Source organism: Thalassophryne amazonica, chromosome 21 (assembly GCF_902500255.1).
Source record: "Thalassophryne amazonica chromosome 21, fThaAma1.1, whole genome shotgun sequence".
NCBI lineage: Eukaryota > Metazoa > Chordata > Actinopteri > Batrachoidiformes > Batrachoididae > Thalassophryne > Thalassophryne amazonica.
This window is the reverse complement of record NC_047123.1, coordinates 21,328,801-21,348,398: the sequence shown is the minus strand read 5'-3', so window position 1 is coordinate 21,348,398 and position 19,598 is coordinate 21,328,801. Positions and strand designations below refer to the sequence as shown.

The following is a 19,598-nucleotide window of genomic DNA, read 5'->3' as shown; positions in this document are numbered from 1 at the left end:
GATGGTGTTAAACAGTCAGACAGTTAAGTTTCATTTGTTTGATTTAAGAAAATTCAGTGCAGAAAAAAGTTTCATGGCTCAACCTTGTTCTTCGCTTTCTTTTTGCATTTTCTTTTCTCACATCTAAATTCATGAAAAAATCCTTTCTGCAGGCTTGTGTGGAGGTAAAACTGTGTTACCTAATTTTTTTTGAACGTAACTGATGTGAAACAGTTGGAAAATAAGCGCATATTTCTGTGCTGAAATGATAGCCACACCTGATTCTAATCCATCACCAAGCCACTAACTATCCAGCAGGTGGCAGACACGTCTGTGGGATATTACATGGGCAGAACACTTTCTTTTTACTGCTGGGTGCATCAAAGTTCACCAGATGAGAAGGTGTTTGTCGTCATTGTAGGTTGTTGTAATTTGTTGACCTACATGCTGATGGCATTTGTTATATTTGAGTTATCATGTGAACAGTGTGGGGGGATGGACTCACTCGATTTTAGAGGGTGCATGCTGCTGCTATTCCAAAGATATTTCCGAAAGGTTACATAAATAGACTCCCATTCATCATTCGAAGCTGGGAGGGTTGTGCAGCTTTGAGTCCTTTCTGATGCAGTAGAGCAATGGTCTCAAACTAGGAGCCTGGGGGCTGGAAGACGTGATTATATACATTCATCCATCCATTCTTTTGGTATTTAACTAAATTTACTTTTTGCTCTTCCATAAGCACCTCCTTGATAAGATAAAATAAGATAATCCTTTAATAGTCCCACACCAGGGAAATTTAGCACAGGGACAGTCCCAGAACAACAGTGCAAATATGCAGTCAATGTCAAACTGGATTCAACCTCCAAGACAATTTCATGAAATTTCAACAAAGCAAAAATGGGGAAAAAAAAAACATTGATTTAATTGATGAATTGATTCTAAAATTAATTGACAACTATTTTGATAACTGATTAAAAAAAAATCCAAATTTAATTTCTAATTTTAGCTTCTTAAACCGTGAATAATATTTGATTTATTTTGCTAGTTTCTTTACTCCTATCTGGTGTTAAACTAAATATTTCTGCGTTGTGGATGAAACAAAACATCTGAAGGTGTCATCTTGCGCTATGGAAAAGTGATCCACACTTTTCACAAATTTCTGACATTTTATGGACCAAACAACAAATCGATTAATCAGTTGATTATTTTCTTGATTAACTGATAACATAGGGCACATTTAATGTAACAAAAACAAAAGTTTTTCTCATGAAGTGAAGATATTGACGCAAAACAACCGAAAGCTTTTAAATATCACCTAATTTTCAACAAATAAATTTATTATTCATTAATTATTATCTCCAATTTGTTGTTTTTGTGGACTTTGGCCTGTGAACGCACAAAGTCTTTAGGTTTTTATATATCTGAAATGGGCTGTAAATATTATTTTCCTTTATGAAATATAAAACATTAATAGAAATATAAAACATTCACTCATCTTCAACTGCTTTTCTGGGATCGGAGGGGACCCCATGTATAAAACATTATTATTTTTAATTAATATTAGCATATGAAGTGTAATATTTGCTCTTTTACTGACACGAATGAAGAAACAAATGCTAAACAAGGCGTTTGAGCGTTTTGCACAGCACTGTACGTGCACGTGGGCTTTAAAAGGAAGATGAATCGGGTTTGGCTGATTCATTTCCGAGTGCTGAAGCCTGTAATTTGGTGTTGTTGTTGCACAGCCATTGCAGGTTGATCGATTGTTGCTGTTGTTGTTTGTATGAAGTCTGCGCAGAATCGTTGCCTTCGCCGCGCTTGCTGTCTTTTTTCCCCAAATCCGATATGAGTAGGCCCAAAACGGATGAGTCCTCCATCAGCCATCGACCAGTTGGATGCTGATGCCGGATAAAATCCGCACGAACCGCAGGAATGTTTTCCAATAATGCATCTGTGAAACAATGCATGAATGGAAATGTGTGTAAATGTGATCGGTGGATAAATAACAAGGGCTCGCTTTTCTGTTCTAGAATTTTATTTCATCTGTTGAGTTTGTTTGCAAAATTGTTCTTTGACGGAACCCTTTTTCATCATAATTCTGATTTACAGATTTAAAGAATTACTGCAGATTATTTTTATTTTTATTTTTTTTGTTGTTTTTTTGCAGCAAATCCATCTAAAAATACTGAAACTACTTGAAAATGTACTTTAGCAAAACAAAAATACACATCACTCTTTTCTAGGTTCTTCCAATAAAACAAATAAAAAAAAAGTTAATTTAATCTGTCAGCATACTATGTTTATTTCACAGGCCTTTGTAAATAATGATTAAGTCGTTCATTTTAATTTAAATGGTAGAAAAAGCTAAATTTTAATTTGATGGATCACTATAGAGTTTTTTGTTATTTAATGGAAAAATTATAAAATTAACAGTAACGTTAAAAAACCCCTGTTATAATCAATTACTTAAATTAGTGTTGAATAAAAATGCATTCATTCAGTTAACCTAAAGTTATTACAGTCTAATGATTAATTATTAAGCTGTTTTTATTTTTTAAAAATTCTACTGATTAGAATGTTGGTTTCCTTTCTTCATTCTTTGTTTGATTGAGTGTCAGACAATAAATTCAAATTGACTGAGACAATCTCAAGTCTTTCCTTAATTTTTTTAATTAATTGATTAGTCTATCGACAGAAAATGAACCACCAGCAGGTAGTATAACTGATTATTTGATAATTATTCATAAGATTTTTGTATGCAGCTTCTCAGTTATGACATTTTAAAATTTATTTCTGTCCATTTGAATTTGAACTTTTGGGCTGAAAAAAAAACCCAATCATATTCCCATAACAAATTAATAATAATTTACAAAAAAAAAAAATCTAATGTGTATTATGTTAATAAAAAAAAAACAGATTAATAGCAGAAATAATTGTTAGTTAAAGACCAAGAAAAACCTGAGTGGTGTTCATTTAGGCCTTTTGCCATTTTAATTTTGACAAATCTATAAAAAACTGCCATGACAAATGTTCTTTAATTATATCAATCTTTTAATTTAGATTTATTTATTGCACTCATAAAACAAGCTCCACATATTTATGATTTTTATCTACAGTCTTGAAGAATCTGTAGCATTTTCCTGGAATCCTGCTTGATTCCAGTGTTCCGCTCTTGTTTGTGCACTTCTAAAGGCCGCCTGAAATCCATCAAAGTGCCGCAACTTCAGTCACTATTCTTAGTTTGCAATTAGCTCTCACATCCTTTAACCTTCTCTCTCACTGTTTCTTCTCGCCGCCTTTGTGCTCTCACTTTCGCATTAATCTTGATCTCCTATAGATGCGTTTTGCTTCCTATATGTTGCTGCCACTCACTTCATAAACAAGAAAACCGCCGCCTGCAGGTTGCACTTTCTCTCTCTGTAGTTTCACATTTGATTCTGTGTGATCTTTTGTTTTCCTGCGTCTCCTACATGTCGGTCTCTTACAGGAGGCGCCGCGCTTACACTTTCCCCGCGTCTATATTTATAGGCCTTGATTTCTAGCAGGTAGCAGGTTTGCGTCGCGTAGGCGGCGTTACCTCAGCTGAGACGTGCAGGGCTCAAAGGTCATGGATACAGTGGCGGCCGTCATCGCCGCATAAATCACAGTGCAGCGCTTATGTAGCGGCTGGATCAATAATTACGATCATGTAGATAAGCCAGGAAGAAGATGATTGCGTGGCTGCGATGTGATTTTTGTTTCGCTTTACATCGGCGTGGGGTGTTGCATGCAGGAGACCGCGCACCCAGTAACCTCAACGGATTTCTCGATGTTGATGTGATGCTATAGAGTAGTTCTTTAAATTAAAGGGGTCATGTTGTGCCACATGATGGTGCACGTACAGACCCTGCACTCACTGCAACCGTTCATTCATACTATTATATAGTAGAGTATATAGAGGGCGCAAATCAAAAAGCACGTTTTGAAATGTTCCCCTTTCATAATGATACGCCATTTACGTAGCACAGTACGTGATGTTCCCACCTGATTTGAACTTTGGAACAATGTTCAGAAACATGGGTGTTGCAAATGTTCTGGTGTCGCAGACCGAATGGTCCACCCCTAAAAATAGGTCCTCCATGCCTCCACTGCACATGCATCATTTCAGAGCTCTGAGAGAGAGTCTCTTCACCCAAAGCGATCAAATTGATTAATAGGCTTATTAACCATCAGATGACAAGGTAAAACCTCTTCAATCATTCTGAAGTCAGTTTTAAGCAGAAACGAGGTGATACTTGGTGACGCTTTGAAATGTCCGATGCGCAGTGAATGCATCAGCTAGCAACTTGTGTAGCTGTGGCGTTCTGATCGCTTGCACCATCGTTTATGATGAAATAATGTTGAATTTATGTGGAAATGATTGTTGTACAAAAGCTTCAGATATCTGTCGCTGAGATAGATGATGGCTGGAGTGCAGCTTTAAGCAGAAACGAGGTGAGAATCAGTGAACCGCGGCTAATGACACATGCAGTGAAAGCAGGGTGGACCGATTTTTAGGGGGGACCATTCAGTCTGTGACACCGGGACAGTGTTTCCACTTTATATCACTAATTTGCAGTACAGACAAAAAGTTTGGGTATCGTCTCCAGCCACATGTTGTAGCCATTGTCATTACTGTTTTACTGTCTTCTTCACAGACTAAAGTTAATTATGGAGTTCCACAAGGTTCTGTGCTAGGACCAATTTTATTCACTTTATACATGCTTCCCTTAGGCAGTATTATTAGACGGTATTGCTTAAATTTTCATTGTTACGCAGATGATACCCAGCTTTATCTATCCATGAAGCCAGAGGACACACACCAATTAGCTAAACTGCAGGATTGTCTTACAGACATAAAGACATGGATGACCTCTAATTTCCTGCTTTTAAACTCAGATAAAACTGAAGTTATTGTACTTGGCCCCACAAATCTTAGAAACATGGTGTCTAACCAGATCCTTACTCTGGATGGCATTACCCTGACCTCTAGTAATACTGTGAGAAATCTTGGAGTCATTTTTGATCAGGATATGTCATTCAAAGCGCATATTAAACAAATATGTAGGACTGCTTTTTTGCATTTACGCAATATCTCTAAAATCAGAAAGGTCTTGTCTCAGAGTGATGCTGAAAAACTAATTCATGCATTTATTTCCTCTAGGCTGGACTATTGTAATTCATTATTATCAGGTTGTCCTAAAAGTTCCCTAAAAAGCCTTCAGTTAATTCAAAATGCTGCAGCTAGAGTACTGACGGGGACTAGAAGGAGAGAGCATATCTCACCCATATTGACCTCTCTTCATTGGCTTCCTGTTAATTCTAGAATAGAATTTAAAATTCTTCTTCTTACTTATAAGGTTTTGAATAATCAGGTCCCATCTTATCTTAGGGACCTCGTAGTACCATATCACCCCAATAGAGCGCTTCGCTCTGAGACTGCAGGCTTACTTGTAGTTCCTAGGGTTTGTAAGAGTAGAATGGGAGGCAGAGCCTTCAGCTTTCAGGCTCCTCTCCTGTGGAACCAGCTCCCAATTCAGATCAGGGAGACAGACACCCTCTCTACTTTTAAGATTAGGCTTAAAACTTTCCTTTTTGCTAAAGCTTATAGTTAGGGCTGGATCAGGTGACCCTGAACCATCCCTTAGTTATGCTGCTATAGACGTAGACTGCTGGGGGGTTCCCATGATGCACTGTTTCTTTCTCTTTTTGCTCTGTATGCACCACTCTGCATTTAATCATTAGTGATCGATCTCTGCTCCCCTCCACAGCATGTCTTTTTCCTGGTTCTCTCCCTCAGCCCCAACCAGTCCCAGCAGAAGACTGCCCCTCCCTGAGCCTGGTTCTGCTGGAGGTTTCTTCCTGTTAAAAGGGAGTTTTTCCTTCCCACTGTAGCCAAGTGCTTGCTCACAGGGGGTCGTTTTGACCGTTGGGGTTTACATAATTATTGTATGGCCTTGCCTTACAATATAAAGCGCCTTGGGGCAACTGTTTGTTGTGATTTGGCGCTATATAAAAAAATTGATTGATTGATTGATTGTTTTATTTTCCTGTTCTGTTGTATATTTTGCCCAAACAGTTGTGTCCGTTGTGGTTCCTAGCTTAACTTGTTTGCAGTCACTGAAAACCCAGGTAAAAGCTTTCTTTTAGCATATGCTATCTCCCCAGGAGGGGATACCATGCTATGCTAAAAAGAATGAAAGCGCCTGATTCCTTCTCCTGTCCTTCGTCTTTGCAGCATTTTCTGGTAGCCTATAAAAGAATCTGGAATCTGCATATATCAGTCAGGATGGCAGCAACAAAGTAAAATCCAGTTTTCAGCTGTAAGTCATTGACATAAACCTGGAGGTTGAAGTCACATCAATGGAGAAGTAACCAGTTGCTATCCACCTTGGACTACATCAGAAAAATGGTTTGCGAGCAAATAAGTTGGTGCTGAGCTAAATATTCCAGCCTATTCTGGATGATACATGTGACAGTGTTTTGTAATATGCAAATGATCTTCCACCTACTCCCATTGATTTTTGATTGCTAATATGCAAATGTGACTTAAGAAATGGCATGGCCACTGGGGTTTGGTGGTATAGATTTTTAAGACGGCGCCCCTTCACTTCTTCATGAAGGGAGATTTGCTACAAAGGTATTATTTTTACTAGGTGTACCTAATAAACTGGCAATTGAGTGTATACTTGTTGAGAAATACAGCAACCTTTCTCTCTCTCTCTCTCTCTCATATGTCACATGAAGGATTCCGACCTTCCACATACCTTCATATGACTCGTGACACACTAGCAAGTGGACTTTCACGAATACTCACTGAGCAAACCATAATTATTTCTTAATTATTAACTATTCTGTGGTGTATTTTCCTTTCATAATAAGTTGTAGCGCTCTCAAATAACCACCGGTCCTGGATATGGTGCTTTTGTTCATCCGTTAATGTCCTAAAGTCTGCCTGGGTATGTCACACAAAGTGAAGAAGAGTGGGCGTGTCTCAGAGTAAACAAAAGTTTAGATATGGGCTTCTGCTACATATGTCACAGAGATGGAAAATGACCTGTGTCAGGCCTAAATGGTAATTATACCAGAGTAGTTTTAAGATGCACTGCAGTAGAACTGTGAAACCCCAAGAGTAATTACCGTGGGAAAAAGTAGATATTGATTTTGGACAACATGCACCCTTTAAGAATTTTATAAAGTAATAATTTAAGCATTTTAAAAAATGTCTCCCCCTCCCAACAGAGCAAACTGGTGATGGAGGGCTTCCGCAGCTTAAGGGATGGGGAGCCGGTAGAGTTCACCTACAAGAAGTCCTCTAAAGGTCTGGAATCCTTGCGGGTAACCGGACCCGGTGGGGGACCCTGCACAGGCAGCGAGAGGAGACCCAAAGGGAAAGTTCCACTGCAGAAACGCAAACCAAAGGGAGACCGGTAAGTGTCAGAGTCGTTCGTGGCACAGACATTTCTGCATTTCACATTTCATTGAACGTACACTATATGTTCTTTTGGTTGCACTCAGCTCCTGAGTGGGCTGATATTAAAGATTGTATCTGTTCATCTCCCCACATACATGCCTGTTGCCATGGTTATTGTGCGCCACAATAAAGGTCTGAATAGGGTGGCTATCCTGACATTTCTGGGATGTTAAAGGATATGTCGCATGTTATTTAACATCCTGGTTCCCAATACAACATCAAAGTGTTCATGATTGCAAGTCTATCCGTGCACATGTCGTAATAATTAGTGATCGCTAATGTATTTTATTGCTAATTATCTCTCTGGGAATAATTCCAGGTGAATGTCTGGAAAACATTCTGTATTTCTTGTTGTTTCTCGGCGTGTGACATACATTTTAGCAAACGCACAAACATCCTGATGGTCAACAGACAGAGTGAAACGAACGCTGCTACGTCCGCTAATGAAGCTTCCGAGCTTTCATTCAACAGTGATGGCTCAGATTTACATAGGAGAGGAGACGACACACTTCACCATGAAACTCTTACGTTTTTGAGAGAGTGTGTCAGATTTTGGATCCTAACGTGTGCTGACTCTGCTGTCTGTGTCGCAGCACGCTATTTTACTGCCGCCGTGAACGTGCACATGGAACGTCTCCACGTCGCTGTTTTTAGAGGCTTCAGTCACGTTATTTTCAGGAGATAATGGACTTTCTATCTAACATGCCAGAATTGTGAGAGAACTGTGACGAGATGACGGTGGAGCTGCAGTGGGAGCAAGCCAAAATAGCGGAGCAGATCGGAGAGGCAGCCACTTTTGGAAGTGGCCAAGAGAGCCCAGTAGCCATGGGGATTTGGCTGGACACACTTGTCCTCAACAGCTAGGATTATCTTTTTTCTTCTTCTTCTAAATCAGGACCACAATGGGAAAACGTCTCATGCTAGTGGCTGTGGTTGCGTAAGTCCATATTTGGACTGCTTCTTGCTCCGTCAGACACACCTGCTAAGCCAGTCTGCATTCTGAGTCAAATCCAGTTTATTTATTTAATGGGGGATTTTCAAGATCCCACTAGACAGCACCTACGCGCATGATGTCATGACGTCACAACTCTATCCGGTTAGGGAGACGCGGTTTGGTATTTTGGTCGTTGAACTGTCCTAGCAGCGGCTGTGCACACAGCGTCTTTTTCTTTCTTTTTAAAATCATTTCTGTCAGCTCACATGAAATAGAAATTTTATTAACAAAGAAAACAGCAAATAGTATCATGTCTGCCAGCTGTATTACGTTGTGCTGAAGTAGAAGGGTTGAGTGACAATACGGCGCCTACACAAGACAAGCTACAGCCGACTACTCCTACTATCTGACAGTGTAGTAGGTTGCAAGCTGTGCGTCACAGTCCACAGGGTACCTGAATACTCAGTAAGCAATCAGTCGTAGTAGTTGAAGGGTACTTGCCTGACCTCCACAGTTTTCAATTGTATGACACTACGCTATCCCATGATGCAGCTGGAGCCTGGCAACCGAATAAGAAAAACCTCCTGGAAAACTCAAAGACGATAGCAGTCATACTTGAAAACATAACGTGTGTGTGATGGTGAGGCATTGTACAGTCATACATTTCTAAAGTATCAGAAACTGTTTTAAAATGTCTGCCATTGCAAAGTAGACATTTTCAAAGCATCTGCAAAATCTGTAAACATCTGGGTGAAAGGACAGGTAAGAAGGTGGCGGTATAGTGCGCCCCAACTGTACTCCTACTACTCACCTGCTTACTTCAAGTAGGTACTACAGTAGTGGTTGGATAGTATGTAAGTATTCGGATGCAGGGAGTGTTTTAACCAATCATAGCACGCTTCTGTACTTCCACCTTCAGAGAAGGGGTGTGGCTAGGAGCAGCAGCTTCTTTCCATTTAAAGCGACAGACACGGAAACAGGCTGTTTCTTTTGAGACTTGAAAATGTTTGCGTTTCTGTACTTACTTGTTTTTAAGATGCATCACCTCAGTGTCTGTGGTATTTTAGCCTCAAAAATATAATATTGAAATGCTGAAATACAACCCCTGGCAAAATAAATGATTTTCGATTTTTGAGACATATTGCTTTAAGTTTTCTGTCTTGACGCTTTGATGTCTTCCTTGGTCTACCAGTATGTTTGCCTTTAACAACCTTCCCATGTTGTTTGTATTTGGTCCAGAGTTTAGACACAGCTGACTGTGAACAACCAACATCTTTTGCAACATTGCGTGATGATTTACTCTCTTTTAAGAGTTTGATAATCCTCTCCTTTGTTTCAATTGACGTCTCTCGTGTTGGAGCCATGATTCATGTAAGTCCACTTGGTGCAACAGCTCTCCAAGGTGTGTTCACTCCTTTTTAGATGCAGACTAACGAGCAGATCTGATATGATGCAGGTGTTAGTTTTGGGGATGAAAATTTACAGGGTGATTCCATAATTTTTTCCTCAGAATTGAGTGATTCCATATTTTTTTCCTCTGCTTGGTCTAAAAAAGTAACCGTTACTGACTGCCACAATCTTTTTTTCTTGATTTCTTATAGTGTTTCTTAAAGCCAGAAAGTTGCATTTGACATGACTTTAGTTTTGTGTCATGTCTGTGATCTGCTTTTTTTCTACAAAATTAAACAACTGAATGAACATCCTCCGAGGCCGGTGATTCCATAATTTTTGCCAGGGGTTGTATATGCTAGCACAATCCCTGCAGATACATCCTTGCTAAGACTTCAGACAACTTTATTGATCCCTAAGAGGGCAGTTATGTTTACACTCCAATTACCTCAGAATTGAGGTAAAGTGGATGAAGGCCACAGCAGGAGGGGCCCGCGCTGCCCAGCATGGGGGTTGAAGGCTGCAGCAGTAAAAATCATGCTGCCTTTGACTCCCAAGCTAATCTAGCCAAAATTCCCCAAAATAAAAACACTTTTAGTAAATTTATTCAGTGAGCTTAATGAAGTATATAAAATCTCCCAAATAAGAGAAGCAAAATATTTAAGTAGGTTTGTTTAGTCATAGTATTTATGAAATGTAAATTTATGTATTGATGATTGTAATTTATTAAAATCGCAGCCAATAAATTTGACTATAATCTGCTGAACCATTAGCCTTTCCTTAGAACAGTTAATTGGAAAATACTGAGGAAAAAATGTTTAGTCTTCTTCTAAATTATGTATTTAATACAGTTGTAGTTAAGTTGCTAGTGTCCCATAAGGTGATGCTAATGAGCTAACATTAGCATGAGCTGATTGCCTCCATCGTGAGCAACAGGGTTTATAATGGCCTTTATAAAATACATTATTATATAGCTATGACGGTACGCGCGCTCTGATTGCCGCTCTGATATTTTCCCATATCAGACCATTACCATGACAGTCAGTCCGGATCGCGCATCAGATTTGCGACTTTGTTTACAATTTTCACAGTGCGAAATAAAAGAAACAAGATGAAAACGCAGCTGCGAACAGTCAAGAACAGATTGAAAACTTTGTTACAAACCAGAAAGCTAAAAACACTATTAAATAAACCAAGTCGGACATGAACATTCTCCATAAATATCTAAACAGCGTCGGAAAAAACACACAGATTGAAAACTTACCAGCTAATGTCCGGACCATCTGTTAGCAAGTTGTTCATGGAGGTGAAGCAAACGAGTCTGACTACGAGGTCAACACCGTCAGCAGCTTCATATAAGCGATATACCGGACATTCATGTGCTTATATATATGAAATAGCCATGTAATAAACAAATTATTAACCTCGCTTGCTTGGTCTGTACGAGAAAATATCAGATCTGTGTTTTTTCCATACTGTCAACACCTCTGATATTTTCCGATACAGACCTCACGCTCAGTTAATAATCCTTTAATACATACTTGTAGCGGCAGAGGATGTGAGTGAAGCCTTAAAGCATCAGTGTTGATTTAATCATTCACCTATCTTGAAAAGTCGCTGGTGTCATGAACATGATGCTAACAGGCTAATGTTAGCATGAGGTGAGTGTTTCTAAAGCCACCATGACACTTGCCTGAATTTGATCTCAGCACTGCTGAGCAAATCGTCGTGCCAGTGCATCCCCCTTTATCCTGCCTGAAGCCATGCTATATAAAATAAAGCCTGCGCCATATCATTTCGTAGCCGATGACGCACTTGCTCTCAGAACATGGCTGATGAAACCATTCTCTTATTGCTCCAAGAATTACAGAGAAATTATTTACAGCTGAAGGTTGTCTCATGCTCGTTGTGTGGTGGAGAACGCATTTGGAATCTTGTCTCAAAGGTAATTATTTATAATATATATATATTAATGGAAAGGGACATCTGTTGTTACTCCTGTGACCCGATCCCGGATAAGCGATTGAAGATGAGTGATGAGTGATATTGTAATGGATTGGTAAAACAGTTGCATGTTCATACCTTCTTTTGCGTTAGATAATGTATCTGTAAAGGTATGTTTATTATATTTGGAGCATCTCTTCATAATCTAATTTCAGCTTCAGATGCCCTGAGCGTAATCACACTCAGTGTTTTCAAATAAGTTGCGCAATGTTCACGCAAGTGGTATGAAATTTCTGACAGAAATTTTGAACATTTCAGCTGCACACAGTTCACATGCCAGTGCGAGGATCAAATTCGTGCAAGTGTCAAGGTGGCTTACGTTGCTAGCGTCACATACCGTGATGTTAATGGGCTAACATCAGCGTAAGATGAGTGCTTTGTGAGCAACGGCATTTATAATATACTTTTATAACAAACATACTTAGTTACAATTTTACTTTGGAAAAATCATACTGCAGATCTTAAGATCATTTTACATATTGTCCACAAATAATTACAATCTGTTTGTGACTTTTGAATTTTTCACCGGACAGTTTAACGAACTAATTGATGCTTTTGGTCGTAGAGAATTATGGTATGGACTTATATGACCTCTTTTTTACTAAACAGTCTTATCATTTATGTTACTTCTTCAAACACAAGTCTTTTATCACAGATGCTTTGAAGGCACCAGGCGTGAAAAGAAACGCTTCACTTAGAAGGAAACCGTATCCAACGCATGTGATTGTTTTACACAGATGAATTATTGATTTTATTTGGGGTAATTGATCCAGTGTTAGGTCAAGTATCTCTGCCTTCTGCTAAGATGGCAGCAAGGCAGTGTTGGATTCAGAGGTTGGCAGGTAGATTTCTGTGATGTCATGTTGTGTAGCTGTAACCCTACACTGACCCCTGCTGGTTGCTACGTTACTAACCCCTGTAGTGTAGTAATCTGTGGGCGAGTGCTCGGCAGTTTGGCTACTCAAGGAAATATGGAAAATGTCATCAAAATGAAAACATCTGCGTGAGTGTTGGTTATGTAAGAATCTTTGTATTTTATTTTGCAAAGAAGAATGTAGATGCATTTGGGGCTTGATTGGTCATTGTGAATGTCAGCAGCTATCAATTTATCCCTTTGAATTCATTTAACCTAAGATAAATAAAACAAACGGCATTTACGTTGTACGTACCTACTAATTGCAATAATAAATATACCAAAATCGAACTATAAAAATACATTAGTTAAACATTTCTGTTGATATTTAGTGAAGGGGCCCAATGCAAATATATGAATCTACTTACAGGATCAGTATGAATAGTAAGAACAACATCATCACCAATAATAATGCCAACAGTAGTAACAATACTAGAGCCTGACCGATATATCGGCCAGCCGATATTATCGGCCAATATAAGCCCTTTTCAAAGTACTCACTATCGGCCAATAGAACGCCGATAATTTCTCAAACAGAACAGTTACTAAAATGTTTGTGTTGGCAATGTAAAATGTCCTTGCACCGTTTGTCCAGTAGATGGAGCTCTGACTCCATTCAACTGAGAGCTGCTCACAGTAAGTCCCTTCGGCTGCTCCCTTGTTTGCACTTGGGGTCGCCACAGCAAATCCAAGGTGGATCTGCATGTTGAATTGGCACAGGTTTTACGCCGGAGTTCCTGACACAACTCCACATTACATGGAGAAATGTGGCAGGGGTGGGATTTGAACCCGGAACCTTCTGAACTGAAACCAAGCGCATTAACCACTTGGCCACCACCCCTGCTTGAGAGCTGCTTAAATGTGTTCATCACCGGCCACCGTAGTTCGCCGCAGCAACAAGATGTACAAGATCAGATGTATTTCACAACTCTTTTTAAGGATATGTATTTGCTATTTTCACAAAGTTTTAATTCTTGATTGCATTTTTTTGAACTTGAAAATTCTTCTGTGTTATAAAGTTAATCAATATGAGGACAAAGCTTCAGCTTTTAGCTCATACCTTTTTTGTTAAGGGTCCGAAAAAGAACATTTTATTCATTAAAAAATATATAAATATATATCGGCTGATTTATCGGCTATTGGCAAATCAGCTAATTTATCGATTATTGGCATTTTTTTCATCCAAATATCGTTATTGGCATCGGCCTCAAAAAATCCATATCGGTCAGGCTCTAAACAATGCAATTAATAATAACGGCAACAACGCCAATAAAACTAAGTCAGACTGCCAACAACAATGTTCATTAAGGTCAAGAAAGATGGACTTTATTCCATGTTTTACATAAACTTTTTTTTTCCAGGAAATAGTATTTAAGTTCAACTTAAAGTGTCAAGACATCCATTGTTTACTTTGTTACTGTTAAAAATGCACTTCTAATAAAGTGAGTATTGGCAGAATTGATTATTGTTTTCATGTTGAGGTGGCAGGGGGATTGTAGTCGACAGCTGCTAACTTAGTTACTTTTAAAATGGAGTATTCAGTAAAGTAACTAAGCTACTTTTTCAAGGAGTAATCAGGAATTAGATTACTTTTTCAAAGGAACTGTGGCAACACTGCGTATGACTGATGGATATCATTAAGGTCAGTGTGTTGGGTCTTTAAAAAATGTCTTGGAAATGTTGAAAAATGCCCCATCTTGCTAAAAGAGTGGGCAAAAAACAAGAATCCAAATGTGGATCAGCATTGCTTGAGTAATTGTGTTGTTCATGCTGATGAGTGTGATAATTTCACATTTCATGGAAAACTGTTAGTCTTCAGAGTAATCCTGCAGACGAACAGACAAATGCCATTTGAAAAATCTGACTGTTCATTCGGCACATTTAAAGCGCCAATTTTCAGTGACATCTAGTGTTGAAGTTTCAAATTGCAACCAAACCAAGAACTAAACCTTGCCCTTCCCTTTCCAAGCATGCACCCATGTGTTGATGACAGAGGTGGGCGATACCGTTACTGATACTTTTTCATATTTAAGCTTCATAGACCCAAAGGATCCAAAAGACCTAGGATAGAATTTTGCCAAGCATTGTACGTGACAACAAAATACTTTATTGTCACAATCAACATTTAAAAAAAAAAAATATCACTCAACACAACTTAAAACAAAATCTCCTGAGGTAGAGGGCAGACAAATCACAATACAAGGGTGCGCTGCTCTGTGTTGTGTGCTGCAGCGCTGCTCTTACAGACAGAGAGTAGACTTTGATGAATCTGTGTGCACAGAGTGCGTGCGGGAAAGAAAAAACCTTGAGTATTGATCTTTTTACAAGGAGGATCGTTCAATATCAATACCAGCGTTGGCATCGATATTATCGATATTAGGATCGATCCGCCCACCTCTAGTTGATGACAAATCTAAAACGGACACGTGACACACTGTAGACTAGCACACAGACTGGTATCATGAATATCATGTTGTACTGTTACACTGATTATAAATATTTTCAGACTATGGAACGTCAGAGTTTGTAAACTAGCTTGCACTCAGAGGTTCATCAAACTGCAAAACTGCATAATTATTTAATGGTACCGCATGTACTGTTAGTGAACGAGATGCCACTAATGTTAATCTAATATCTACTATAAATAGTATATAGTGGGATGGAGGCATATTTGAGTCCATGTTGTTAGCTGTCTATAGGTAACCTAAAAGTTAGCTATGATAACCGCTAATCAGCTAACTGAAAAGGTTATTGTGATAATGCTAAACTGATATGCTTATTAGATTTGTGTAATAGCTCCAGCAGAAACAAATATATGATGTTAGGGCTTACAAATGACTTTTAAACTTTAAAAGAGTTAGCAAACTTAAAGTTAGTTGTACTAAATTTAGTGTAAACTCATTGGTCCGCTATTGATTTTCAAGGTTAGTGGAAAAACAAATTCATGAACAAAAAAAGGTATGCTGATTAGCTGTTAGCAGATTAGCTAAATTGTGCCCACCAGTACTTGGGAGCGCCTATAAACATGCAGACTATATAAACATAGATTTCCTCACGTGATGCAAAGCGTGTATTTTTAAAGAACGCAATTACAGGGTATTAAACATGCTGCAAGAAATTTTACCCCTATGTATATGTTGGTCAAAACTCTGTTGTGCAATTTTAAAGTGCCTAATTAAATTTAATGTACATTTAATGTAAATGTACATGTGAATTTCTTTCTTAAACCAAGCTGTCTCTCAGGTAACTCAGTGAGATAGTGGTATGTAGACCTAACTTCGATAAGTGTTCTTAGACAAGTTTCATCTGCTTTGTCTCAGTGCACCCAGCTAGAGGTGGGCGATACCGGGAATTTTGGTATTGATCCGATACCAAGTAAATACAGGCCCAGTATTGCCGATATTGATACCGTTATCGATACTTTTTCACATTTAAGCTTCATAGATCCAAAGGATCCAAAAGACCTAGGATAGAATTTTGCCAAACATTGTATGTGACAACAAAATACTTTATTATCACAATCAACATTTTTGTTTAAAAAAATATCACTCAACACAACTTAAAACAAAATCTCCAGAGGTAGAGGCTGACAAACCACAGTACAAGGGTGCGTTGCTCCATGTTGTGTGACACAGAGCAGCGCTGCTCTTATAGACAGAGAGTAGACTTTGATAAATATGTGTGCGCAGCAGTCAGGGCGTGTGGGAAGGTAAAAAAGCTTGAGTATCAATCTTTTTACACGAGGATTGTTGAATATAAATACCAGCGTTGGCATCGATATTATCAATATTAGGATCGATCTGCCCACCTCTACACCCAGCTGTAAGTAGGTACTCACTTTCAGCTGGAGAAGTAATCTGCATCATACTTGCAACCTGATTTTTTTTTTTGGGGGGGGGGCCTCTCAAACCCGCAACCTTCTTGCTTACTGTCGATTTGGTGCCATAAGTGATATATGAAGGTAGCAGCCTTGATCCAGGGAAAAACATGTGTTATACTCCCATCTAGCGGTGAAGCCTGTTTATGACCACTCTTCTTTTTCATGGATTATTGCAAGATAGATGAATGTGACAAAGTTGCAGACAGCGTTTGATGCCTCTCTTTGCTCCTCCCCTGCAGATGTTATAACTGTGGCGGTTTGGATCATCATGCCAAGGAGTGTGGCCTGCCCCCCCAGCCAAAGAAATGCCACTACTGCCAGAGCATCATGCACATGGTGGCTCACTGCCCTCACAAGGCACCGGCGCCCCCCACAGGCTCTCAGGACCAACACGCATCTACCTCAACCTCCAGCCCAGGGGCCAGGCCCTACCTCTGCCCCCCGGAGGAGGAGGAGCAGTCCGGCTGTTCTCCCCGGGAAGGCTTCTCCTCCTCCCCAGAGGAGCCACACCCACACCGCGGCCCCCGGATGCAGAGGTGTAGGAAATCCTGAGGTCGGCTTACGGAGGCGAACCCTTTCGCCCCTGGCGTTGCTCCTCAGTCGGGGATACCTGCAGCCCCACCCCCTTCATCTACCTCACAGCTGTCAAACATGGGAGGTCTTTATTCCTTTACTACTTTATTTTGTTGTTATTTTTCTAACCAGCGCAGCTATGGCAACAATCACCTGGGTACGGACGTGCGTTTGTGTGTAACTGTGACTGACATGCAGCTATGGCAACCACCGCTGGGATGTGACTGCAGGAAGTGACTTTCGGTCCGCGCAGCTCAACAGTGAAACAATGTGGTATGTTTTTGTGTTTGTTTTTTTTCCCCGTCACCTGGACCTACAGTAAGTGTTAGCTATTTTCCATCTTTCTGCTGAAAGGTGTCATCTGTATTCACAGTTCCGGCTTGATTCAGGAATTACAGTTTTCCAGGAATGACCTGATTTCCAGAAGTGGAGCATACCGCTACTTATATAGCGCAATATGTTGATGTGGAATATCTGAATAGTGATTGGCCATATTATGAAAATACTAACCACAGTTAGCAGGAGTTAGTATTCGTGCTAGTATTTGTGTATGTCTGTTCAGACTAATGCTACGCTCATGTTAGCTACAAATGACGGCAACACGAGGTTGGCTTTGTTGCTTGATGGACGCTCCTGTGGCGTGCATGCTACATGTCCATAAGATCTCATGTAAATCACTTCAGACGTGTCATCTGGTTACAAAACATTGTTTTTAGGTTTAGAAGTGTTTATTTCTTGCTAACTTTTACAAAATATATGAGAAACAGATTTATGCAGAAATTAACTGTTTTAGAGTGTTTTCCGCCATCTTGGATTAGATTTTTTGAACAAGCAGCCGCTGCCTATTGACTTGAATTAGCAGTCGCTGTGTCGCTTCACTTAAAATTAGCATGAAATAGACTTCAGGTCTATTTTTGCCCCCCCTAGCTGGCAGCAGTGCTCCTGTTATCACTTGCCATTACAAAACGCCCACTTTCACTGAAAATGAATGGCAAGTCGCCACTTTGTCTCTGTTGCTTGCTGTCGTGTGTAGCTAATGCTACTATAGCTTAATCCTAGTTGATGCGAACTGCGCATGATGCTAACAGTTAATGTAAACTGTTATACTCATGGCTGCGTATGCTAACTTTAACAGAGGTTAGCATTTTCTTTCAATGTAACAAAGTTGGGTATAAAGAGCTCTTTATCTGGAAATCCGCTAATTCCTAGAAGGATGTGGCTACAGACACGAGACATTTCCACGCATTGGTGCTCCAACACTCAGAACCCAAGAGCACCATGCAGGGACAAACAACATATACTAGTATTGCGACTTCAAGTAATGCTTTGAGAGGTTCCTTTAAAAAATCAAATTGTTACCATTTTGAATTATGGCAGAAATCTTGCGAGTTCTCATGTGCCGTAGCCAATCAAAATAAAAACATAGATAGAATATGGATAATCACTGTATGGCACTGTTGGATAGTACTGCAATACATTGTTAATACAGTAGTACTTGTCGTAGTTGCTCATAGTGTAGACGCGCCACTGCGCGGAAATTTCTCGTCCCTGCAGCCCTGTCCTTACTGGAAAACATGCAGTACTGTTCATTCATTCATTCATTCAAAAAAGGAATAATGTTGCATCCATTTTTAAACACACATAGCTGCTTGGAAAAAAAAGGGTCAGAAAACTTAAAAGCTCAAAATACCCTTTCTGCGCTAACCCAGCTCGATGGGGTCGCTACCCCGTGGATCAAAATGCTCAAACTCAAATAATACCTCACATACGTGAAACAGACCGGACCAACTGATTGTTTCTCGAAGCTCTGAAAGAAAGCAAAACTCTGAAATTAGAGCGCCTCACCTCTGGGCGCTCGTCGACACAATAGAACCTTCTGTTGTCTATTATCATAGATACGCACGCCTTACGAAATGTCATATTATCCAGTTAGAATATAGGTTAGATTCAAGGTAATCAAGAAAAACATTTCAACATACTATGAAATTGTAGACTTCCACTTTGGTAGTTGTGTATTTAGTTGAAAATAGTATATAAATTATAGTATAAGCCATTAATATATATGTAAAGTTACAGGATATAATTGAAATTATATTAAGTAACACATATTAATAATTAGCTTTGATATAAGTGTAAAGCCCCGTATGTTGCATGGGATACTTTGTTGTTGTGTGAGAACTTTAGTGCTCTCTCTCCCTCTCTCTGTTTGGTTTTCATCCGACTGATGTTTTTTTTTTTCATTTTATGCTCTTTAGTTTAAATAGGACGAAAGACCTACACACTTGTTTTTATAGTGTGGTAACAAACCTGGCCACTGCTCGACAGTAGACTGTAAGCAAAGAGGAGCTCTTGAAAGATAAAGTCAAAATATATCTGTTGCCACCTGGTGGTTGGTTGCAGAACAGATCATTAATCCAGTGCTATCGCACTTGGC

The 19,598-nt window shown here is 39.4% G+C and overlaps 1 protein-coding gene across 1 annotated transcript in view; it reads left to right on the top strand.

The window, feature by feature from the left end:
• The window catches only part of lin28b (lin-28 homolog B (C. elegans)), a 39,706-nt gene extending 22,411 nt beyond the window's left edge, over nt 1-17,295 (top strand). The window contains exons 3-4 of the mRNA XM_034162175.1: nt 7,240-7,427; nt 16,831-17,295. Of these exons, the coding sequence (XP_034018066.1) occupies nt 7,240-7,427; nt 16,831-17,143 (501 nt within the window). The 3' untranslated portion in view covers nt 17,144-17,295. The remainder of the gene's footprint in view (nt 1-7,239; nt 7,428-16,830) is intronic.
• Nucleotides 17,296-19,598: the final 2,303 nt, after the last annotated feature.